The 25,147-nt window shown below is 58.7% G+C and overlaps 1 protein-coding gene across 1 annotated transcript in view; it reads left to right on the plus strand.

Moving 5' to 3' along the window:
- INPP5A (inositol polyphosphate-5-phosphatase A) overlaps nucleotides 1-25,147 on the plus strand; it is a 172,563-nt gene that overhangs the window by 44,857 nt on the left and 102,559 nt on the right. Inside the window, exons 3-4 of the mRNA XM_044916232.1 lie at nucleotides 5,726-5,767; nucleotides 23,245-23,345. Coding sequence (XP_044772167.1) covers nucleotides 5,726-5,767; nucleotides 23,245-23,345 — 143 coding nt within the window. The remainder of the gene's footprint in view (nucleotides 1-5,725; nucleotides 5,768-23,244; nucleotides 23,346-25,147) is intronic.

Here is a 25,147-nt window from a genome sequence, read left to right on the forward strand (position 1 = left end):
CATTTATTTGAGTTCGTGGAATACTTACTTGATAAAGGTAGGTGTTTGAGGCGGGCGGGTCGGCAGACAGACTAGCCACACGGTAGCTCTCAGGGACCAGGGTCACTTGGACCTTCAACAGCCTGTCGCCAGACGGCGGGTTCACTGTGAGGGCACGCTTTTGAATTAGAGCCTCCCCGTAGACCTTACACCACAGTAACATCTGAATGCTGAAACACTTAAAGTGACACCTATTTTATTTCGTCGTGCCCCTCCCGCACCTCTTTATACTGCTGAGGACGTGTGTGAGTTTTCTGCCCCACGTGGCAGAGTCCCATGGGCTCAGTGGTGCAGCACAAACACCATGTCTCTCATTTCTGTGGGGGAAGTCTGGGCCCTCCTGGCCGCGATCTCATCGGGAGCGGGATGTGCTCCCGAGCTCCCCCGGTTTTGGCGCAAGTCATTTCCTTGCTGTGGTGGGACACCGGGCAGGCTGCTTCCGCAGGCCACAGCACAGTGACAGTCCTGTGCTCCCTGTTTGCTGACCCCAGTGCTTCGCACGTGCTGTCGCATCTCCCGCAGCTTCCTGGTGGTGAGGCCTCTTGCCGCTCTCTCTCTCGTCTCCATGGTGTGGGGTCTCTGCCCCGTTCCCGAGCTTGGCGGGCGCGCCCGGCGTTTCCCCATGGGACAAGGACGGGCTCTTTAGAGCCTCCTGTAAAGTGCCCCCGACGCCGAGGCCAGACCGACCCAGGACCACGCCCCATTTGATTAACTGAAGATCAGCTCATCTCAGACTTTAATTACCTTGCCGCTGATGTCACGTGATCAGGGCAGTGACCCCTGATCATTTCCACGGGCGCCCGCATTCCGGGGGCAGGGTTCTCTGTGCACACAGGGGTGGGGCGTGTGCAGATGCCACGGGAATTGACAGCCACTTCCTGGTTCATTAAAACTGGGTCATTAATGGTTTTGCAGACTTTTATGGGAGAACTTGGTTTACTACTTCTCCGTGTTTCTTTGTGCAGATCTGCAGTTTTTACCTATATAATTTTCCTTCGCCCTGAAGAACTTTTTTTTTTTTTAGGTTTTATTTATTTGGGAGAGAAAGAATGAGAGAGAGAGAGCATGAGAACGGGGAGGCTCCCGCTGAGCAGGGAGCCCGATGTGGGACTCAATCCTGGGACCCCAGGATCATGACCTGAGCCGAAGGCAGTCACTTGACCAACTGAACCACCCAGGCGCCCCTGAAGAACTTTTTAAAACATTACTTTTAGGGCAGGTCTCCTGGTGATGAATTTCCTCAGTTTTGTTTGTCTGAGAACATCTTTATTTCTTCTTAACTTTGGGGAGATAATTTTGCTGGATGCGGAATCCCGGGTTGGTGGTCTTCCTGCTCATCTCCCGTGACTCTCTTCTTGCCTGCATGGCTGTCCAGAAGGTGCCAGAACTCCTGTCCCTGTTCCTTGTGGATTAGGTGCGCTCCTGTCTCTTCCTTCATCGCAGACGCTCTTTGTTGTTGACGTTCGCAGGTTGAATACTGTGTGCCCGCAAGTAGGTTTTCTGGGATTTATGCCACTGAGTGTTTTCCCAGCTTCCTGTATCTGTGGTTTGGGTTTGTCATTAATTTTGAAAAATTCTCAGCTGTTAGTGCCTCACAAGTGTTTCCCACTCTCTTCTGTCTTCTTGCGAAGCCCTCATTAACGGGAGATTGTCTCTCGGTTCCTGGATGTTCTTCTCTTTGCATTTTTGCTTTGGAAGTTTCTGTTGATGTGTCTTCAGGCTTGCTGGTTGTTCCGTGTCCAGTGTGTTAATGAACCCATCAGTGGCTTTCTTCATTTTTGTCACAGTGGTTTTGATGTTAGTATTTCCTTTGGATTCTGTCTTAGAGTTTCCATCGCACTGCTTGTGGGACTCATCTGTCCCTTTGTGCTCTCCACGATTTCCATCAGAGCCCGTAGTCTACTCTGAAATTCCCTTTCTGACAGTTCCAGAATCTGGGTCATAACCGGGTCTGATTCCAGTGTATTTTTGTCTTTACACTGTTATTTTCCCTTTGTCTTTTAGTCTGCCTTATAATTTCTTGCTGAAAGCTGGACTCGAAGAGTTGGGTCACAGGAGCTGAGGTCGTGGGAGGCCTTCTGTTAATCTGGTGAGGTTCTGGGCCATGTTCACTGTGTGCTGTGGCTGTGGTATTGGGGTCCTCATGTTCATCTTTGGGGTTCCCTAAGGACTCCTCTGGGTGGTCTGTGTCGTGCCCTATGGGGCTGGAATCTGCTGTCCCTGCACCAGGGCCCTGTTGGTGTGGGGGAAGGGAATGCTCCACAGTCTGTGCCTAAGTCCTGGACCGTCGGCCTTTGTCCCTGTACCATGCCCCCCACACGGGGCTCCCCCTTGTCTGTCCCTTCCATGCGATAGGCAGGCAGCTTGGGGGGAAGCACCCTTCCCAGGGGTGGGCTGAGGTGCTGCTAAAGTCTCTTCCCCAGCAAGGTGGCCTTCTGGTGTGGAGAGCGCCCTGGGTGTGTTTCCCCGTGGCTGCTCCTCCCGTCCCCCTGCCAGAGCCGGGAGAGGGTCTTTTCTCCAGGGATCCTTCTCTGATCTAGACAGTGAGTACCTGCTAAGACACCTGCAGGTAAAAACCTACCCAGACGTGGGACCCTCCTTGAAACTGTGGTCCTGAGGAGCTTCTCATCACACTTGTCTGCACTCAGCTTACAGCAGTTTGTCAAGTGACCGTTGGTGTCTTCCCACTGGGGTTTGGCTCCAGCGTCTTCTCCTCCAGGAGAGCAGGTCTGGGCTGCAAGTCTCGTGTTCTCCTGTCTCTCTGGACTTGGGTGGCAGTTTGCCAGCCCTCCAGCTCTCTGGCAGGCCCGAGAGAAGTCAGCGTGAGGACAGCAGTGGGACTCACACGCCTTTGCGGTTCGAGCTGTAATTGGAGTCCTGATGGACCTTTCCAGTTTCCTGTAACCATAACCAGGACTGCCAGTTCCATCAGCGGCTGTCCTGATGTCGAACCCTCCGTGCATTTGTGGAATAGTCCACCTGGTTGTGGCGTGTGAATCCTTTATGTGCTGCTGCATTCTTTAATTTTGGGTATTTGTATTGATGGCCGTAAGTGGGATAGGTGTGACGTTTCTCCCCTTCTGTGTGTGCCGTCTTCACCATGTTTGTTCTCAACATTGCGTTTACTTCATTACAGGGACCTTAAGCTTCCCTTCTTTTTCTGTAGAGCTGCTGCCCAGTAATGTGGTCACCAACTCTATGTGACTGCTTAAAATTAAGTAATATTAGAAATTCAGCTCTTTAGTCACACCAGCCACATTTCAAGTACGAATTCGGCTAGTGCGAATATAGCACGTTTCTGTCCTCACGGAGGGGTCTGTTCAACAGTGTTGATCCCTGTGTCAGTGGATACGTTCTGTAATCTGCACTGCGCAGCCCTGGGGCCTCGGGGCTCCCGAGCAGGTGCGTGTGCGTGCACGTGTGTGCGCATGTGCGTGTGTGCGTGTGTCCACACGTGTGTGTGCATGTGCACGCAGTGGGGGCACATTTGAATTGTTGCTCTTTTTCTGGCTTATTTGTAGCAGCTTTTCCTGCAGCTTTCATATAATCCACGAATAGTTTTCCCTGTTTGTCATTCCCTCTTGCCGTTGCGTATAGTGACCAGTGGTGATTTAAAGTGTTGTCACTGTGTCTTGAGCACTTTCATTGTTTGTCTCTGGTTTAAGCTTTTAAAACTAAGTTTAAAAATATGAAAGTAAGGTACGATGATTATAAGCGTGTTAGAAATGAAGAAAAAAAGTAGCGTTGGCGTTCTCTCCTCCCTCCTGGGCAGGCCCTCATGAGCAGCGGCGGGAGCTGCGTCCTGGTCTGGGAGTCGTGCGGCTGGGTCTTCTCCTTTGTCTCAAGGCTGTGAAAGGTGGCTGTCACCCTGGTGTGCCCTCTGCATCCTCCCCAGAGGGGACAGCTCTGCCCTCGGCTCTTTTGTGCTCGCCGGGACTGGGCTGGGCTCGGGCAGGGGCTGCTGCTTCCTGGGTGCATCTTCCGGGCCCTGGCACAGGAGGTCCTCTTCCTTTGGCCGCCGTGGGCCGGCGCTGCTCCTCTCCTGGCTGAGGCACGGCGCTTTCTGTGGGGGAGCGTGCGGCCACCACTGTAGCCCGTCGCCCCCAAGGAAAGCTGGTGCCCCTGAGCACTCTGCTTTCGGTCTGTGTGGACCGTCCTGAACGTGGACTCACGTGTCATTTCCCTTTTGTGTCTGGCTGCTTTCACGGAGCGTGGTGTTTTTGAGGCTCTCCCATGTTGTAGCAGGTGTCAGGGCTTTGTTCCCTCTTAGGGTCCAGTAATCATCCTTCGTGTGGATGGACGACGCTTTGTTCGTCCATTCATCCACGGGTGGGTATTTGTGCCATTTCCACCTTTTGGTGACCACGACCAGCGCCTCCCGAGAGTGCTGTGCCTGATTCTGTGCGTGTGTTGATGCGATCACGTGCACACTGCTCTGCACTTTCGGGAACCACCGGACGTCTCTGCAGCGTCGTGGGCTCCCGTTCCTCCACATCCGCCCCACACCACCATCGTCCCTTTGGATTTCAGCAGTCCCGGTGGGCGTGCCGTGGCGTCTGTCCCCGCCGGCGGACGATGCACTACGCCTTTCCGTGTGCTCGTTGCTCATTCTGCCCAAGCCTGCCCAGTTTTCATCCTTTGGGGGCAGCCTCCTCCTCGCTCCTCTGCAGGGAAGATGGTGGGGTCTGAGGGGCTTGCTGGGGGAGTGGGGGCACTGGGCGGCCCCTGAGCTTGGTCCTGGTGGCGAGCAGGCCCCACACCGGCCTGACCCTGGGCCCCGCCTCTGTCGGGCGATCCTCGGTGACCCCCTCCGGAGGCTGCAGGCCGTCCTCCCACAGCCGGGCCCCTTCCCTCGTGACTTTGTGTTTCAGGACGCTGGCAGAGGCAGCCGGCCACGGGTGCTGCGACTCTGGGTCGTGGGGTGCCTCTGGGCTCAGGGCAGAGACCTCTGGGCTGGGCTGGTTCTGTGTTTCAAGGTGTGAGAGCGCGCCATCGTCGCGGTCGCGAGTGTGCGGCTCTGCGGCGGTGTGTCTGCGTCGTCCTGCGCCAGGTCTCCCGAGCGCCGCCGTCCTGTAGACGGAGCATCGAGTGCCTTCCTGCCTAGTGTTGCCCACACTTCCTGTCAGTGCCTTGTCCGTGGTTGGGGTGGGGTGGGCACCCGCCCTCTCGGCCAGTGGCTGGTTGTCCGCGGCCCCCAGCAGGGACGCCTGCAAACAGGAGACGGTGCCTTCTGCGCAGCTCTTTCCCCAGAGCACTGGGGGCTTGAAGCCCACCCCCTGGGCCCGCTGCTCCCCGCCTCGTCCTGGAAGCCAGCCCGAGGGCCGCATGGAACCCTGTCCCTCGGGGACAGAGGCTCCCCTCAGCCAGCACCGGTCGTGCCGTCCTGTGGCCGACCCCGGCCTGGCGGTGGGCGGTCCCTCCCCGCGGCCCCTGTGGGGACAGAGCAGGGCGAGGGGCTGGGTGTGGACACTGGGTGCTGCCTGTTGCCTGGAGCGGTTTGTCTCTGGGACCGCCTGCCCCGTGGAGCTGGGTTCCCTCCGGGGGGGGGAGGTCCCCCTGTGGGCTGTGCCCCGCTGGGCCCAGCGTGAGGCCTGCAGCAGGTCTTGATGAAGACCGTTAGCTTCTGCTTGTGGCTCTTTGGGGCTGGCCAGTGGTCTGACTGTCTTTTTTTCTTCTTAATTTATAGCCAGAAAACCTACAGAAGAACTGGCTTCGGGAATTTTATCAGGTAAGAAGTGCTGGTGACAGCACGTTCTCTCAGATGAAGTATTTATGCCGTGAGTACTTCATTTTTGTGGAAACCGTGTTTTGTCCGAATCGTGTGGGCTTGCGCTGTCGCGGGGCTGGCTGTGGTGGGCGTCACGTTCCTCCTCAGAAGCTCCTGTTCGGGTCCCCCTCCTCTGGCCAGGACTCCGAGGCCCGGGGCAGGGGTCTCTGCATTACTGGAGGGGGAGCCCATTGAAAGCTTCTGGGGACAGGCGGGTGCCTTTCAGGAGGGTCCTGGGGTTGCAGCATAAAGACGGCAAAGCCACGCGGAGGGGCCGCTGTGGGGTCTGGGTGGGAAGCACGGAGACTCGGCTGGGGCGAGGTGGACCTGGGTCACAGGCTCGAGGGGGACGTGTTGGCAGGATGAGGGGCCAGTTCCAGCACTGGGTGTTGAGCAGGTATTGGTGGAGCCCCTGGTCTGTGGGTGATTCTGTGCCGGATGCTGGGGACTGGATTCGGAGCAGTGGACAGACAGCTGTGCTCCGGAGCATGAGCTCAGCCAAGGGCAGCTCAGGTGTTTGCAGGACAGCGAGGATGACCGACGCAGTAGGGCTGAGCACATGACTCGTGTGTGTCGGGGACCCCTAGGTAGGGCGTTGGAGAGGCCGCGCTGAGGCAGGGGATGTGTGGGGAGACCTTGTGGGTGAGAGGAGCCCAGTGGCCTGGCATCCAGCTTGGCGGGGGCAGTGGGTCGCTGGACCTGCCAGGAGGTGAGGGGCCCACAACCCGGAGGGCAGCTGGGAGGAGGATGGCGCAGGTGGGGCGGTGGGGGAGGAGCGGGGACTGTCCCCTGCCCTCCTGCAGCTCTGCTGAGCCAGTGGGGGCGTTTTGGGAACAGGACACAGCAGGAAATATAGGGGCTGGCCCTGGGCCTCCCTTCCTCCTGGCCTCTATGTCCGGCAGGCTGAGGTCCGAGGGGTGGAGGGGCTCACAGCAGCGGGCCCACCTGGGCATGGGCTGTGTCCTGCCTGCTCTGGGCATCGTCCGGGCCCTGGGCTAGGGTGGCCTGAGTACAGGCCTATGAAAACGGGCCGGTGGGCTGCTCCAGGCTCCCGCTGTGCACGCCGGGTGTCGAGGGTGGCCATGTGACCCATCCACTGGAGGCTCAGAGTGCAGCGGCAGGTGGCTGATCCTGCTCCGACTCTGGAGGAGACAGCAGGCCCCCAGAGGGAGGAGCCTCGGGCAGACCTTCTCATCCCTTGTGTCCAGCGAGGTGTGTCCTCCTGGTGTGTTTGGAGGTGAGGCCCCTCCCTCCCTGTCCCACACGTATTGTCTGCCAGTCGTCTGCTTGGTTCTCGGCAGGGTCCGAAGGCAGGTCCCCAGGACATGAGGGAAGCTCTGGAAGGAGCCTCTTCCGGGATGGGCAGGTGGAAGCCTGTCGGGAGGCCCTCAGCCCTTCCTCCTCTAGCGTTCTGTCCTGCCCAGGACCCCCCGGCCCAGCTGCAGTCCTGGCAGAGCTGTTGGCCAGGGTCAGCTCCGGGCAGGAAGCCAGCCGAGTGGGTGGAGGCAGGGCTCTGGGGGGCTGGATGGGCTCCGGGGCCCCTCTGCCTGCAGTGCCCCCGTCCTGCTCTCTGGGCTCCCTGGGCCTGTGTCCTTTGGGCTGGAGCGGCTGCCCTGTGAAGCTACAGCTCCCGTTTGTGTGCTTTTCAGAGGTGGACACAGAGTTTGAGATCTCTGTTAGGTGCATGTCTTGGGGCTTGGAGGGGCAAGTAAGTGGCCCTGCGCTGGGGGGGTGCGGGGTGCCGTCCTCAGTGAGAGACCCTGCCTGACAGCCCCAGACTGAATTTCAGTGCACACTTGCAAGCTTTGCCCTTCTACTGATGATGTGGTCCTGGGGCGTGCGGCAGCAGCCAGGCTACCAGTGGCCTGTGCGTGAGTTCAGAGCTGGGCAGCTCTGCTTTCTGTGAACTCTGACCCCTGGAAAACCGCAGACCACAGGTGTTTCCCCCTTTCTCAGCCTCCTCGCTGCACACGAGCCACGTCGGGCTGTTTCCGGAACGTGGAACCCAGAGGGGCAGGCGGCCTGCTGTTTTCCTCAGGCTCTGTTTCCAGAGCCCCTGGTGTCCTTCCCGGAGTCCTTCCCGGAGTCTGGAGCCTTTGCGGAGAGAAGGGATTGTGCATGATGATGCACTGGATGGAGGTGCAGCTTTTCCTGGTTTATAAGCACAAGTCTCTTCAGAAAGAAGAAATTTCAGTGACAGAGAATTTTCAGTGATGATTCTTATCAGTAAGAATTTAATGGAGGTCCCCTGACACACTTCAGGCTGACTGGCTAAGTGAGGTGATCAGCCAGCCGACCGCAGCTCAGGAGCTGCTGTGAGCAGAGAGGGAGTGGGTCTCGCCCACAGCAAGGGCCAGTGCTCAGGGAGGAGGGACCTTGAGGCCCAGGGGCACTGGGTCACTGCCTCTTTAAACACAGAACTGAATACAACATTCGTGTTTTAGAACCCGTGGATTAATCTTTGCTTTTTCTATAACCTTTGCTCACCGTAAAGATGTAGGGAGCAGGAGAGAATACTGCAGGTGTTTCCATCCTTAGTTCTGACGAGCCTCTGACACTTTTGGCCTCCAGGTCACTCTCTTGGCCTCCCCCACACTCCCATTGTGCTCCGTGGATTCATCGTCACCATCTGAAGTTGCAGCCTGTGTCTGTCGGGTACTTAGATATCTGTCTCTCCCCCTAGAAATGCGGGCTCCACGTCTCCCTTGGCCTCGATCTTTGTGTCCCCCCCAAGTTCCTGTGCTGAAGATAGTGTGTGAGGGGGGCCTTTCAGGGGGTGAATAGGGTTGGATGAGGTCATGAGATGTGCCCATGATGGCATCACGGCCCCTTCAAGGAGAGGGAGAGGCCACCGTACGAGGGGGCCAGCCAGCATGCCAGGTGCGAGGGGGCCAGACACCTCCTGCCCTTGGGAGCCCCCATCACACGGGAGAGACAGCTGGAGAGCCCCACGGGCAGCCCAGGGCGGTGCTGGGAAGGAAGTGGCCTGCCCAGGGTTGGGGTTCTCAGGAAGGCTCTTGAGGTGGCCATGCCCACACCTGAGGATGGGCAGGAGCAGCCGTCCTGCTGCCCGGGTCTACTCTGAACTCTCCAAGCTGCGGGCGAGGCTGCTGGGAAGTGTGGTCTACCTCTTCTCCCTCTGTGGTGATGGCGTACTTGCCCGCACGCTCCTGGGGCAGGGAGCTGTCCTGCTCGCTCTTCTCCTGAGCGCCTAGGAGTGTGTGGTGCTCGGTGTGTGTTCAGCACTTCCTTCCCCGATACTGGTGCAGGGAAGTTGCACAAAGCAGAAAGTAGAGATCAGTATCCCACCCCGTTCTGCTTCTGGTTTGACGCTCACGCCCTAGTGCGCGTCTCCCTGGCAATGTGCCTGCGGGAAGGGGGACCGTCCTTAGCAGGTTGCAGATACATGTATTTTTACAGCTTACTCTTTTTTTGATAAGCTGGGAAATTTGTGTAGACGAATGCACACTCTTTTGTTGGCTTCTGAGTATCTCATTAGCTAGAAAGGCCACTGTTCTGCTGATGGGTTCCGAGGTTGTTTCGAGTTTACTGTGATGCTGTAGATAAATTTTAAAACAGTTATAATGTCCGTCATACAAATATAAATTGAGCAAGTACTGAAGATTTTTAAAATCATGGTAATAAGTATTTCTTATTAGTGAGAGAGGAAAGAAAAGTGAGATGTTAGACCTGCTTCAAACAAGACTCCACAGAGCAAAGCCAGATTCTCCCAGCAGCCGAGTGACTGCCTAAGAAACGAACAATGGGCCAGTAATCAGTTCTTCCCACCAGACACTGGGTTCCTGCATTCAGGAATCATTTGCATTGCTATCAGTTTCTAGAATTCACAGAATTGTGAAACAGCTCAGTGATAAGTAAGGTTGAGAGAACCAAATCAGGGATCTCAACTGGACATGCTGTTTGCCATTTCAAGTTTTCCTGACAATGGTGGAAAAAGTGATGTGATGAGCAGTGCCTTCTTCCAGGTAAACTGCAGGAACGGGCACCAGACCTACCCTCTCACCTTTAACAAATCAAAACCAGGGAACATCTGTGAAGCTATGGTTTTCAAACATCAGACCCCAGGCTGGGCCAGGCGGTGACCACAGAGAGGGTCAGAGCTGCCTTGCGGCCGCCCCACCTACCACTGGAGAGAGTTTCCGGGTGGGCACCCAGCAAGGTGGAGGATACGGTCACTGTTTACACCGATCAAAGATTACCAGGCGGGCAAGGATGCAGGAAAATAGGACCCAACGGAGGAGAAAACCAATCAGGAGTGTGGCTAGAGGCTTATCAAGTTTATCGATCTTGGAGAACCTGCTCTGGGTTTTATTATATCTCTTGTTTTTCCTTTTTTTCATTCATTGATTTCTGCTTTTTATGTTTTCCCTTTCTTTTGATTATTTTGGATTTAATTTGCTTTTCTACATCTAATTTCTGAACGTAGAAGACAAAATCACCAATTTCAGAAATCTGGCATGGGGCATCATCACTAAAAACCTTGCAGGCATTAAGGAGATAAGAAGGGGATATTATGGGCAATTCTGTGCTAATAAATTTGAAAATTTATATGAGAGGAACATATTTTTAGAAAAATACAGCATCAAAGCTTACAGTCAGAAGAAATAAGTGAACTCAGTAGCCCTCTCTCTGTTAAATTAAAATTTGCCCAACATTTTCCGACAAAATCTTCCAGGACCGTGTGGTTTCACTGGCAAGTTCTGTCAAACATTTAAGCAAGAAACAATCACAATTGTTCAGAAACTTCCAGGAAGACTGAAGCCCGGGTGATGATTCCTTGCGACACCACGGCAGGTGGAGGCTTTTCCTGCTGAAGGTACACGCACAGTGTCTCCCGTGAAACAGATGCAGACTAGAAAACGTCGACGCCAGCTGTGTGAAGCAGTGCACACGCACGTACACACACACACACGTACATGCACAATCACGCACACGCATGCACACAAACACGCGTACATGCACGCACATGCACAAACACATGCACGTGCGTGCACACTCGTGCAGACATGCACGTGTGAGCACACAGACACGTACAGACGCGTGGATGCACACCCACAAACGCACATGTGCACACATACGCACACGCACAAACACGCACATACACACACGTACATGCACAATCACGCACACACATGCACACACACAAACACGCGTACATGCACGCACATGCACAAACACGCATGCACATGCGTGCACACTCGTGCAGACATGCACGTGCGAGCACATAGACACGTACAGACGCGTGGACGCACACGCACAAACACAAATGTGCACACATACGCACACGCACAAGCACGCACACACACGTACACGCCCAGAGACACGCACACGCACAAACACGCACGTACACACACGTACATGCACAATAACGCACACGCATGCACACACACAAACACGCTTACATGCACAAACACGCATGCACATGCGTGCACACTCGTGCAGACATGCACATGCAAGCACACAGACACGTACAGACGCGTGGACGCACACGCACAAACGCACATGTGCACACATACGCACGCACAAACACACACACACGTATACGCCCAGAGACACGCACACGCACAAACACAACATACCAAAATGTTAGTGCACCATCACCACGAGGTCAGAAATCAGCCAAATCCACGCAGAAAAGCCGTACGTAAGGTCATCTCGTTATATGCAGGCAAAGCGTCTGACACAATTCTAGAACTGATTCTGATGAAGACTCCCAGGAAACCAAGAACGAGGGGACCTCCCCCAGCCCGTAAAGAGCATCTTCAGAGCCCACAGCTGACCGCAGACCCATCGGGGCAGGGCAGGGGCGCCTGGCATCCCCCTCCCGCTCAGTGCGGTCCCGAGGGTCCTGGCAGGTGCAGTAAGGTGAGAAAAGGAAATGGAAGCCATGAAGATTTGAAAGGAAGGAATAAAACTCCCCGTGTGGCTGAAGATACGACGCTGCTGGGGGGTCGTGAAGCATCCACAGAGACTGCGAACGTGAGCACATTTATTTAGTTGGCAGCGTACGGGGCTGTGCAGAAACATCTTCTTCCTGTCAGCTGTAACACCGGACATGTCCGATGTGACGCGGTGCTCGTGCTGGAGTGAGGGGCGTGGCGTGGATGCCGTGCACGTGGGCGGTGTGCGCTGGGACCTGTGACCCGCGTACGAAGGAGACCAGAGAGCAGAGGATATGGGGCGGCGCGCCCTGTTCGTGACGTGGACACCCCATGATGCTGGCACGGTGGCTGCCCACCGACTGAGCCCCCGTTGAGTGAAGTTCCCCTTGAAATCTCTGCGTGGTGTTTTGGTAGAAGCCTGCACAATACGTCTAAAATTTCATATGGGAAGACAAAGGAACTAGAATAGCCAAAAGTTTAGGAACTCACACTTTCTCATTTCAAGATTTATTGTAAAGTTACAGCAGGAGAGAAGGACAGAGCTCCAGATCAGTGGAACAGAGATACAGAAATAAACCCAGGAATACGGCCCGGTGATCGACCTGGGCTGACCACAGTTCCTGAGAGAAAAGGACACGTGTTCAGCAGATGGTGCTGGGAAATTGGACGTCTGTCATTCCCCACGCAGATGCAAATCTTCTATACTTTGCACCATACACAAAGATTAAAGCAAGCTGTGGACCTGAATTAAACTTAAAATTATAAAAGTTCTGGAAGAAATCTTAGAAAATCCTTGTGACCTTGAATTAGGCAAAGATTTCTTAGACGCACCAAAAGCACAATTCGTAAGAGAAAAAAAATTGATGAATTAGAATTCATCATAATTCGGAACTGGCCAGACCCTGGGGAGAGGTCAGCTGGGTGAGGCCGTTGGCTGCCGTGTGGCAGCCGGTCTGGAGGAGTCGGGGGTGGGGCACGTTGCCCGGGTGGACCGCGGTTCTGCAGCGGCAGGGGGTGGGGACAGGCGGTCGGGATGAGGGCCCAGCGTGTGACCTGGGGGCTTTGTTGTCTGTGCTGATTGAGACATTGTTGTCCCCGGGTCACAGCGCTCTGTGGATTAGATTGGCAGCCCCAGTGCGCTCTCGGGGAGTGTGGACGGTGCTTTTCTGCAAGTTAATCTCAGAAGCTCTGTGAGCAGAGCTGCCGACGTGCCTCACCTCCGGACGTGCGCTCCTGTCTGCAGGTCTGTGGGCACCGCCTGGAGCTCCGAGCCTGCCTTCCCTCCCCAGTGAGAGACAGCACAGCCCAGAGCCTGATGGGCCACCCCCTCCTGCTGTGTGGCTCCGGGCAAGGGCGGACCCCGAGGTCTCGTAAGGGACGACGGAGGCGTTGCCGGTAACGTGCGGTGCCGCTGCCTGGCCCGCTGTGAGCGTGGATTAAAGTGCCTGCTGGACCGCGGTGTGCTGAGCGGTGGCCCTGCACCCCCCCCACGCCCGTCCTGCGTGCGCTGGGGAGCGGGGGACAGAGCGCCCCAGCCGGCTGCGCGGGACGGCTCTTCCAAGTTCCGATAGTCGAAGGTCACTGAGGAAAGGACTGCTGGATCAGACTGCAAAACTGCGGTTTTTAAAAATTTTATGAAGAGGTCTTACAAACGAGGAAGAGTTTGTAGAGTGCCAACGGGAGGGTGGTCAGAGTCCATCTTGTGGGACCGAGCCCCGCGCTGCCCAGGAGTGTCCTGAGAGCACGTGGTCCCAGATCTCTGGGAACAGGAGGGAATTACCTTTAGTAACGTTTCGGGGAACCCGACATGTCCCTGCGTTAATACCCAGCACGCGGCCAGTGCGGTCAGGGGCCCCAGCCACCTGTCCTCTCGTGCCGCCCCTGACGTGTTTTACACCCTCAGCACGTTGCGATTTGCCCTGGCGCATTTGGGGCGCCACCATGGCAGACGGGAGGGGAGAGACGCGGTGAGCTGCCCTCGTCACTGTCCTGCCGAGTGGCACTTCCGCGTTCCTGTCTGCCGCTGACAGCCACGGAGGACCCACCTGGCCACCGGCGCCCACAGACGAGGCTGCGGGGATCTCGAAGCTGCTCTGACCCCTGACCCTGGTGCCCTCTCCCCCCTGGGTGGGCAAGGGCACGCAGACCCTCACTCACAGCCATGGAGGCCTGTCCTGCACTCCCAGACCCCGCCTCTCAGCCTCAGGCCCACGGAACCTGGCACGTAGCTCCTGGTGTGCCCTTGCAGGCCCTTGCGGCTGTGTTCAGCTCACACGTGTAGACATCGGTTGGCTGTGGGATCCCGGGTGATCTGTAAGTTCGCGTTACTTACGCGTTTCCGTTTCCTCCGGTGTCAGAGGGCTTGTCCAGAGTCGGTCCTCGCTGCTGAGCCGTAGGTCCTTGCCGGGCTGGGCCCTTATTTCCCGGAGTACAGCGTGGCCTTTGCTGTGGCCCCCCTCAACGGATGAGAAAACTGAGGTGTGCAGGGTCAGAGATTGCCCAAGGCTGCACAGCCACAGGACGGGAGCCCCAGCCTCTGCAGTGCCAAAGGCTGGCCTGGCCACCAAGTCGGGAGGCCTGGGGTGAGTGAGGGGCAAGGCAGCCCGCAGGGGCAGGAAGCAGGGTGCTAGGGATGGATGGGCAGGGGTCCACGGCGCAGGGCAGCCGTTGGAAGGGGCTTGGGTGTGGCTTCCTGGCAGCAGGCAGGGGGAGGAGGAGGTGGGAGGCAGGGAGGCTCAGGAGGGAACTGGGCCGTCCTGGTTGAGGGCCAGCGGCCTGCCGCAGGGGCGGGGACAGATTGGGCTGCGTGAGGAAGGAGGAAGTTGGTTGGACCAGTGGGCAGGGGTGGGGCCTGCGGACCCAGTAGGAGAGGGGAGTCCTCAGTTGCCTGGATCCAGGATCTGGGGTTCCTAGCAGCATTGGTGGTAACCCCCATGGGAGCCTTGGGGCTGGAAGTGGGTCTTTAGGGCCCAGGACAGAGAGGAGGCACAGGGTCTGCTGGGGCCTGCTGGGCTCTGGAGAGTACTGACTCGAGTTCAGCGCAGGCCATTTGCTCAGGGGGTACTGGGGAGGTTGGGGGGAGCAGGAGAGATGATCATTAGGGGGCCGGGAGGGGCAGGAGGGCAGCTGACCGGGAAGGCCAGAGCCAGGTGTGGGCCCTGGGATCACAGTCTCCTGCGAGCCGATACGGCTCAACGAAGGGGCCTCGTGGAAGGGGTGGGTGGGTGTTGGGAAGGGGGTTTCCAGGAGGGGTGCCAAGGTGTCTCGTGTGGTGACCGTGGGGCTGTGGCCACTGCTGGCCCCTGTGGTCAGTGTAAAGCCAAGTGAGTGCGGGGGAAGCAGGTGGGAGTCTTCGCCGTATCTGCCAAGGACCCGGTTTGATCCTGCTCCCCATCTCAGTTGGCTGAACGTGCTTTTTAAGTTCCAGTAGAGCTTTGATGTCCTAAAGCAACAAGTTTTGTTTGAAATTGAATTGAATGTGGAGCGTGGGCTCCACATTCCTGGTTCTGTAACGGGAGCGGTCTCTCGCCCAGCCTCGCAGACCCACACACACACGTGCAGCACGGTGGCTTGTCCAGCCTCCGGGGGCGGCGGCTCGGTGTTTGCGGTCAGCTGTGGGCACGGCCGGGCCGCTGCCACGCACGGAGTAAACTCCAGCCCCACATGCTGGGGCGGCAGCCGGGTCGAACCCATCCTGGATGCAGAGCCCGGGTCCAGCCTCACACAGGCTCCGGAAGACCCCTCGCCGGTCGGCTGGCGAGGCCACAAGGCTTGTGGCCTTGTGTGTGCTGGCTGTGGGGAGAGGTGCTCGGCGGCTGTGTGCACTGCAGGAGGTCGCCCCATCAGGGCCGTGGGCAGCTGAGTCTGGGCTTCCTCCTGGGGGTAGGCCCCTGGCCTCCACGCCCGCCCACCCAGAGCAGCCCCCGAGCCCAGGGAGGGTGGCCGCGCCTGCAGACGTCGAGCCCCTGCTGCCCCAGGCCGGAGGTGGGCAGAGGGTCTTCCGGATGAGCATGTTTTCCAAGTAGACTTGGTAAATAGCAATAACTTTTCTCTCAAGAAATTCTTTTGTCTCCTTTCTGCTCCTTATCTCGGCCATCAGGCTTCCACTGGCCTGTGTGCAGGATGTGATTCCTTTTTAGGTCACTCAGATGCTCCTCTCTGCAGAAAGCCTAACAAGGGCTGGCTGTTGCTATTTTTAACGCTGACTCTGGGCCCGCGGAGGGGCCGGTGGGTTGGGCGAGGCTGCCTTGCGGCTTTCCTGGGCCACCTGCACAGTGTCCGGGGGGCTGCAAGCTGCTGTGTGCACGGACGGTGTGGGTGCGTGTGCACAGGAGCGATTCCTCAGGTGCTTTCTTACCCACGTTTCTAATTCACTCTTTTCCAAATACTTTTCTTGATCCTTCTGATGAAAGAACGCATGTATTTTTATCAAAAGTTCCTTTTTTTTTTGGTAGAATTTTGGTGAAGCAAGTATGTGTGCACTTTGGGCAGTGACTTGCTTGCTGTCCCAGGGGAAGCTACGCCAGTGTCCCCATGAGGTGGGACGGACCCGGCTGGGTGGAGGCCCTGCTGGGCGGAGGCCTGCGTCTGCTCACACCGACCTGCCTGGGGCCTGGGACCACCGCCCCTGTGTCGTTTACTGAGATGTGTTTCCAACCAGAAGTGACATGAGCTTGCTGTCCCCCACTGTGGGGGGGCTTTTCCTGTCCGTCCTCAAGGTGTCCCTGGCATCGGCCCTGAAGGAATCTCTGTCCGGGATCATCCACGGTCCAGAGCTCCTTCCAAGGGGCCTGGTGCATACACCACACCGAGCTCTGTGCCCGAGGCGAGCACGGTGGTGTCGAACCCACGCCACCAGTCAGGGGCTTCCTCTGTCCGGCTTGTGCTGAGTGCCAGACCCCGGCGTCTTCACTGACTGCCCACAGCCACTGTCCAAGGCAGGCTGTCCAGGAGGGGCACGCTCAGGCAGCCCGGGGCACCAGGCACGGGGTCTCCGCCAGGAAGGACGGAGCAGGACTCCTCGCGAGCAGGTGTGCTTCCCGGAGAGCCCACGCGGCCACCCTACCCTGCCCGCGGCGAACCTGCTGTTCTCAGGCCCCGGCTGTTCTTTGCAGCATTACTAAAAATCCGGTAACTGAGTCAGTGACACAAAACCACAGATGACAGCTGCCCCCCAGTCACCACATCCTAGTTACTTTACTACATTTCACTGCCAGCATGTGGGTTATTGGTGTCTGTAGGAGGAGAGAGCATCTCCCAAATTCCATGTTCAGTGCATCGTGTCAGGAGCTTGGGCCACCGGGGCGTTTATGCCGTGGAAACAGGTACATTCCACCAGTCGGGGTTTGTTCCCAGAGAGCCAGCTGTCAGGCCCCTGGCAGTTGCTGGCCCGACCCCAAGGACACGCGTGTCCCCCAGGGCAGCGGTTCCTGGGATGTGTTTTGTCACACGAGGACATGGCAGTGGAAGTGGCCCTGGGCCCTGGGGTGCGGTCTGGTAAGAGTGCACAGTGGAGGGCACGTTCCGGCATCGTCCAGCAGCGGTGAGCACAACCCGTCCCCCTGTCTTCCACCTGCTGGGGCCGCCTGACTCGCCTGCCGGGGCTGTTTACGGCTCTGTCTGCGAAGGCTTACGCTGGCCTCCTGAAGTCCCCACAGCTTCACTCACTTGCAAAGGAAATATTTTTCTTCTGTTAGTGAAAATTTCCGCAGTATGTCACTAAAATTATGGTTTCTAATGAGCTATTTTGAATTTCTCACCACGTGCCGTAATTAAATCTGTTTTACAATGAAGTCCTTAGCTCTTTGATAGGGTAACAGATGCCCAGGCTCTGAGCATAGGCACCTGCCCTCCCCTAAGAGCTGGCAAACAGAAGTGGTCTTCAAGCCGAGTTTCAGAGTGGGCGTCGACCAGAGATGCGGGGCCCTGGTTCCCCCTTGCCCTGCCGTTAAGGAACCGGGGAAGATCAAAGACGGACGATCGCATTTCCCATCATCCTGACAGGCTCCCTGCTCAGCTCCGGAGCCCTGGGCGGTGGGCGGTTTCTGGCCTTTCTCCCACCGAGTTAAACAACGACTGTGTTGAACAAACTATTATGTGAATTTAAAACGTGCATGAAGTAGAGGGAACAGGACGACGTCCCTCGGTGCCCAGCAGCCTCGCTCACAGTTTCCAGCTCATGGCCAGTCCTGTTCTGGTCGTGCCCTGCGGCACCCCCCCGCCCCCAGTCACTGAAGCGAACTCCAGGCAGCATGACGTCACGCATCAGCCTGTCTGCGTGTGTCTCTGGAAGAACTGAAAGCGTCATCCGTGTCGCTGGGACACCTATGAAGGTTGACAGGAGTCTAAGTATCGGGTCTGCATTCCGATGTTCCCACCGTCCCCTAATTCACGCACTGTTGGTATACTGCAGTGGGTCAGTATCTTGGTGGGAATTGAAATGTTTTCTTACCTTTACAGAGGCGTGCTTGGCATACGGTGGGCTTTGCGTGCTCGAGGCCGGCGGTGTGGCAGGTTCTGACCGCCCTGGGGGCTCGCGTGTCCACGCAGCTCCCGGCAGCCTGTAACTGCTGCTGGGGGGCCCCTGTGTGGGGCGCCCGCTGCTTTGCTCTCTGCCCCTCGCTGTCCATCGGTCTGCATTTTCTAGATTTCCTTCCCTCAGCACACTCCACGTGGTTTCTGTCTGAGGAGTCGCGGGGGCCTAGCCGCGGCCACTCTCGGACGGCACGTAGGGGCGCGTGTGCTCGGCAGCCGCCTGGCCTCGGCTCATGTCTGCTCCGCCAGGGTGCCTGACGGTGTCACCGTCTCTGCGTGCTTGTGTGCGGTGTACGTACACGCGTGTGTGTGCGTGTACTTGGGCACGTGTGCGCGCACGCCTGTGTGCTCTGTGTCTCGTGCGTGTCCATGTGTGTGCTCTTGTCTACACCGGCACGTTGGCGCTCTTGCCGTGTAGACGGTGTGGCCCGCAGAGCCGAAAGCATCGACGTGGCTGTCCGCAGAAGACGTCTGCGCACGTGCTCCCGGTGGAATCCCTGGATCTCCGTCTGTTGAGAACTGGATCTCGGTGCCTCTGGCGTTGGAAGCACGCCTGCTGGGTGTGCACGTCCCGGGCGCACGCTTGGTCTCACCGGGGCTTCCAGAGAGCTCGTCCCGTTGTCGCCTGGTTCGCGTGTTGGTTCTGGCCAGTGCGCGTGTGACCCGCTTGGCTCTCCCCGCGATCTTTGTCCCTGGAGACGTGTGCTGCACCTGTGGGGTCCGATCCCCCTGCCGGCCTGCGTACTGGGGGGGTCGTGTGGGTGAACCTTCTCAGGGGCTCAGGAAGCCCTTCCAGGCACAAGTTCAGGTGTCTTTCTGGGGAAGTTTCCTTGGACTATGATTTTAAAGATTAGTTCTGATCTGATGTTTCCTCCCGCAGGGACTGGTGGCTGTCCTGCCCGGCTCCTCTCCCCCCTCCCCCCCCTGCCCTCTCCCCCCGCCCCACCCATCCCCTCTCTCCTCTCCCCTTCATCGCAGCTTCTCCTGTCAGTCAGCCCTCCCTTGGGTGCTTTGTCATCTGTTCTTTTCTATGAGGATTTTGTCTTCTTCCATTTCTTTCCTGAGGTTAATGTTGTTTCTTTCTCTTTTTGTTTTTGGTCCATTTCTGGTTGAGTTTTGTGCTTCTGATTCCTGTTCTCAGATGGCGGTTTGAGCGTATTTAATTCTGTTGCAGCGTGGTTGGTCCGTTGTGCTTGGTGGTCCTGGGTTGGGGCGGATTGGACCTCCTGTCTCCATAGACTCCTTTCCCGCCTGGCCCACGGGAGGAGCCTTGTGCGGGTTCCCAGCCTGACAGCACCCCCTTCTGTCCACCCAGCAAAGTGCAGGCCCATCGGGGCTGCTAGGGGCCCGCGAGTCTGTCTGCGGTGAGTGCGGTACTCTCCTGGCTCTCTTCCGTCCACCATCCTGTTTCCCCTTCCTTCCCTTTCTCCTTGGTCAGCACCTGCCCAGGGCCGCCTCCCCTCCTTTCTGTCCCCTTTCTGCTCCACAAGGCCCGTCCTTTCCTGACCACATGTCAGGCCTGCCTCAGCCTGGCCCAGGTGTCCCCAGGCACGTGGCATGCTGTTGGGTGCTGGCCGCCAGGTCCCCGGGCCGTGCGGCCTTTGGCCCCTAAGCAGGGTGTTCCCGCCCCAGCTCCTGGCGGCCTCCATCCGCTCTGGGCTTCAGGAGTTCAGCGTTTTCAGATTGCACACACGTTTGAAACCACGCAGTGGTTGTCTGTGTCCTCCCACTTAGCGGGATGCCCTCGCGGTGCAGCCTCTATTCTGCTCCCAGGGGCGCCCGGTTCCTGCGGGGCCCCGCTGCTGTGTGCAGGAGCCCCTGCAGCCTCTGTGAGCCCTGAGAGGAGGCTGTGGGGGTCCGGGGCTCCGCCCTCCGCCAGTGCTCCCTGGGCATGCCCCCGCCCCCGCCAGGCCCGGCGCCTCCCGCGGGTGGCCTCTCAGTGTGGGTCTGAAACCCATGGCGGCTTTGAGGGAGTCCAGGCTGCCCTGGTGTAAATGAATGGGGCCCTTGTGGATGGCTGAACGAGAGTGTGTTTACAGCTCGGATATGTATTTCTCCACGTGGAGGGGCCACACCACACCGATTGTGCCCACCGATGAAGTTCAGGGTGATTGTTCCACGGCCTGTGCCTGGAGCGGTGCCGGTGCGGGGAGACACGGCGTCAGGGCTGAGCCGGGCTCGTCATCGAAGAGTGTCCTGGGGTCACTGCTCAGAGCATGTCGCCGCCAGCGGAGGTCCCAGAGATAAAATCATGGGAGTCACTTTTTGGCTGTTTATTTAAACTTATGATCAGTTAAAATTCAGTTTCAAGTAGGATCAATTTAATTTGGAAAATCATTGTTTTCCATCCAAGATACGTTGGACATAGGTCTTTCCTGCTGGGAAGTACGGGTCAGTCAGGGTGTGGGGTTGTGCGTGGGCGGGTTCAGAGACTGGAGGCCAGGAGGAGCACAGCGGACCGCAGCACGTCCTGTCCAAGCGCCATGAGACGGCGTTGGCCAGGTGTGCGGTCCCAGAACAGATCACCAGGGGTCTGGCTCTGGGTCTGAGACCCCGAATGAAGGGGGGGGCAGGAGGGGGAGAAACGGAAGGCGCGGCTCTCCGCGTGGCTCAGGCCGAGGTGCGTCGGGATAGGCTTGGAGGTGCTGTGACGAACGCTGGAAGGCCTGTGTCACCGACCTCACAGTACCGATCCCCTAAATGTCCTGCACCCTCGTGAGCCTGGGGCTGCTGCCAACCCAACAGTGAGGAAGCGGGGGCCAGGACCAGCGCCCTCTGGACACGTCTCATCCACGGTGAGGCCCTGTTGCCCGGAAGAGGTGCACGGCGTGGGCAAGCTGCTGTCTGGGCCTCACGGGGTGGCCCGGCCACTCTGGAGAGAGGGGAGTCCCTCGGGAGTGAGGTCAAGCGGCCAGGCCCTGCCCCGCGCAGCAGGGGGAGGGAGAGGAGTGCCCCGCATGAGTGGAAGGATGGTTAGGAGGGTCCGGCAGGCTGGAGAGCACGAACTGCTGTGGACGGACAGACGGGCGGTTTCTGGGCCGGGGACTCAGGCCTGGCTCACGTGGCTGTTCTGGCCTGGGCCTGTCCTCGAGGACCTGCCACCCACCCAGTTTCCTCTGGAGCGAGCGTCCTCAGGCCGAGGGGGAGAGGCCCAGGGAGGAGCAGCGAGGGTGGCCACCGCGACCCTCCACGCTCTCACCTGTGCCTGCTCAGGCAGCGCTGCATCTAGCCCACACCGGGGACGGGGCTGCCCTGCATCTCGGGGCACCTTTCAAAGCCACCATCCTGGCTGACGAGCGAGGCCTTCTGGAGGGGTGTGGAGCGTGGGAGAGGAGCCCTGCCAGTTTAGGAGAACGAGGGAAAGCAGAGTCCTTTCATCAGAGTCTTTAGTCTCTGCCAAGGGCTTTGCTAACCCGTGGTCTTCAGACCCAGACCATCCGAGGTCACGACCCCATGGTATGTCCTTGCAACAGAGGCTCGGCCTGGGAGGGTGGGGGCTGCTGTAGACGGAGGTGCAGACTGGTGGGGGCCAGTGCCCAGATGGACGGCCTCGCCACGCTCACTCTGCACACCCTGCAGCACCTGCTGCTTGAGTCCACCCCACGGGTGGCCACTGAGGGCGTGGATGTGTCAGGGGCACGTCCAGAGCCCCGGCACTTCCAGCCATCTTCTGTTTTGGATTCTGAGTGATGGGGGCCAAGCGGAGGCTGCTCCTGTCCAGGCAGAACATGGCTGGGTCGCTAGGGTCGAGGCCTACGGCTGATGTCGTTGGGGCAGAGGGCTGGCATGGCGGCTCCTTTGCCCAGGCTGACCCTGAGGCCTTGTCTGTGTTCTGAAGATCCGTGGGCAGTTCTGGAACCCGACCCAGCCCTCTGTCACCCTGGCACAGCAAGACAGACACGGAGTCGTGCATCCACGGACAGTGTGGCAAGCGCGTCTCCGTCGTCACTGCCGAGTTGTCTGTTTGGAGAATCTTCGTGCCCGGGTGGACAGGCTGGTCCTCTGGGAAGAGTGTTGGGCTGTGCTGCTGAGGAGAAGTGCACTGTGTAGGGCGGCCTCGGGGCCGAGAGCCTGTCAAGTGTTGGGGTGCCCACACCAGTGCCCACCAGGGTGTGATTCCCAAAACTGGTACCTCCACCGTTCCTTCTCCGGGAGGTGCACTGTCCTGTGGGAGTGCCGTGAACTCTCTATCTGAGCGCACCTGCCGAGGGGCGCTGGGCAGCTTGGCATCCCAGTCGCTTGGGCGTTCCTGAGTTTGGCGCACACGAGGAGTTGTTGGCCTGGCTCCCTGTCCTTCCGGCAGGGCTCACCGTGGGGCGTGTCCCCCGCCCCAGCCCCATTCTAGGTCGCACGTTCTGCCAGCCTGAGCCCTGAGGGGGGTGGCAGCGGGAGGCGCTCATGCTTGTGTGTGATGGGGATCGGGAACTGCCTTAGTGAACTTCCGGTAAGCCCATTTTCGAGGGACCGAGAGCAAGCCAGGAGCAGCTTACTCAAGCACGGATGCTTCTCCCACTCTGCTTAAATGTGTCTCCTGTCAGAATTTCTTCACTTTTCTAACAGATCCGAGTTCTGGGTTGTGTGTTTATGGACCAGCTGAGAACCGGTGGGCTACGCGAAACGCCGCCTGCCGTTGAGCGGCTGCCACCGCTGTGCTGTGCTTCCCGGCCGTGCCGCGGGCCATTCATCCCCCAGTGCACGGCGTGCAGGCCTGGCGCCCACGCCCTCGTCCCCCGTGCCCAGCCCTCCAGCTCCTCTGTGGGCTCTGCCTGGCTGCATCCTAGAAGCAGCGGCTTTCCCTCAGGCCTGCACAGCACCACCCACGTCCCTGAGGCCGCGGAGGGCTCACTGGCCGCCGGGGCCCCGCAGGAAACAGTGTTGGGGGCTGGGTTGCTGGTGACATCAGACCACTAGCGTGGGGCCGGCCTCTGCGATGGTGCATTTGGGGAGGCAGCCGCCGACCCGCGGAGCCTCTGACGGCCTGTCCTGCGCTTCCCTCCCCAGGTCGTGCACACGCACAAGCCGCACTTCATGGCTCTGCACTGCCAGGAGTTTGGAGGGAAGAACTACGAGGCCTCCATGTCCCACGTGGACAAGTTTGTCAAGTAAGTCCCCGCGGTGTGCGCCACGCCCTTCCCAGAACGCGGTGCCCCTGGGGGGATACAGGGTGACAGCGAGCCCGGGGTGTGCACATGCAAGGTGACAGTGGTGCCTTGGGCCTGGAGACTTCAGCCCTGGGTCCAGGCGGAGTGTCCCATCTGTGCGGTCTGACGGCTGCCATCCTGCCCTTGCTGTGGGTGGACGGACAGATGGACATCGAGCAGCTCACAGCTGTGTCCGTCACCGCGGGATGGGGACGGAGTGCAGTCGTCTGTGGGGAGTGAAATCTTTGTCATCGGGAGGAAGTAGCCACAGGCGTGTGCTGAGTGCCGCACGCACACCCTGCCGCCCCGTGGAGGAGAGGCCCGCCCGGTGCTGCTGGGACAGGGCGCCGAGGCGTCTGCATGGGCCCGGGAGGTGGACCCACGGGGGCCGGGCTGGGAGCAGGCTTGAGGCCTGGCGCTGGGAAGCGGGGTCCCCATCTAGCTGTGGGTAGCAGGAGCGGCTCTGGCGCCTGCCTGCCTTCTGCCCACGGCCCGAGTGCCCAGGACTCCTCTCTGCCCCCAGGCACTGCTGTGCCTGCCCTCCGTGTGCCCTGGATGTGGCCTTGGCCACGCCCCAGCCGTGGACTCGGGGCACCGTGACCGCTCCTGCCAGCAGTGTGAGGGACACTTGCTGACTGCCGAGGCTGGTCACTGAAGGCCACCGTGCCTGCAGGGAGCCGCGTGTGGGCCTCTGGGTCTGCGCTCAGAGCCCCGGCGCCCGCCACGTGGCCAGAGGAGGGCTTCAGCTGCTGTCACCTCGCTCAGTCCTGCTCGGGGCCCCTGACATCGTGGGTAGACACAAGCCATCCATGTTTTCAGTTGTTAAACTGGGGGTAATGTGCTAATTTCCCCAAACAAGGTAATTTTAAGGCTATTTTTATCAAAATGTTTTTCTTTTTTTTAAACTTAAACTAATACTAGGATTAACGTGGGCGAGCAAGGGGATGTAGCTAAATAGCCCCAAGTGCCCGAAATAATACTAAAAAGCACGAGGTGGGCGTCCCCCTGGCCTGGGCTGCAGGCCCCTTGGGGCGCAGTGAGGTCAGGGCGAGGGGTGCAGGGTGGGGATGGGCTGCAGGAGGACCCCGCCCTGTGTCACCCAGCCGTGTGCAGCCGGCCACGAGCCGCATCGCTGGTGTCTGCGTGAGAAGGTGACACTGGACGCCCCCCCCCCGGCCCCACACACGAGCACGAATCTCAGTCCTGTCACTGAGTAGATGTCAAACGCAGTCATAACAACGCTGAGACTAAGTGAAGGACGATGTGTCTGCAGCTCTGGGGCAGGGAGAGATTTCTTAAAAGGGTGCAACAAGTGTCACCTACAAAGAAGATTGAGAAATTTGTTGAACGATGAATGATGGTATGAAAATTATCAAAAGAGAAGACACTGTACACGAAGTAAATGTTTAGCCACACCTGGGAAGGACACCTGCCACACAGCTGAGTGACAAAAGCCAGCGCTTGAGAACATAAAAGGGCCCCGGAAGCCGTGAGAAGGACCACGTGGAAAGAGCCAGGCATTTCCCGGAGGGGGCCTTGCAGGCCTGTGGAGGGAGGCCGCCCTGCGTCCCGTCCCAGCCCCCGCCCCCCGTCCCCTCGTCCCCACCCTGCATCCCCTTGTCGCCACGGTGTGTCCCCACCCCGAATCCGTGTCCCCGCCCCACATGCAGGTCCCTGCGCCCCCACCCATGTCCCTGCGTCCCCACCCTATGTCCCGTGTCCCTACCCCACATCCCCTCATCCCCACCCCACGTCCCCTCGCC

Source organism: Neomonachus schauinslandi, chromosome 6, assembly GCF_002201575.2.
Source record: "Neomonachus schauinslandi chromosome 6, ASM220157v2, whole genome shotgun sequence".
NCBI lineage: Eukaryota > Metazoa > Chordata > Mammalia > Carnivora > Phocidae > Neomonachus > Neomonachus schauinslandi.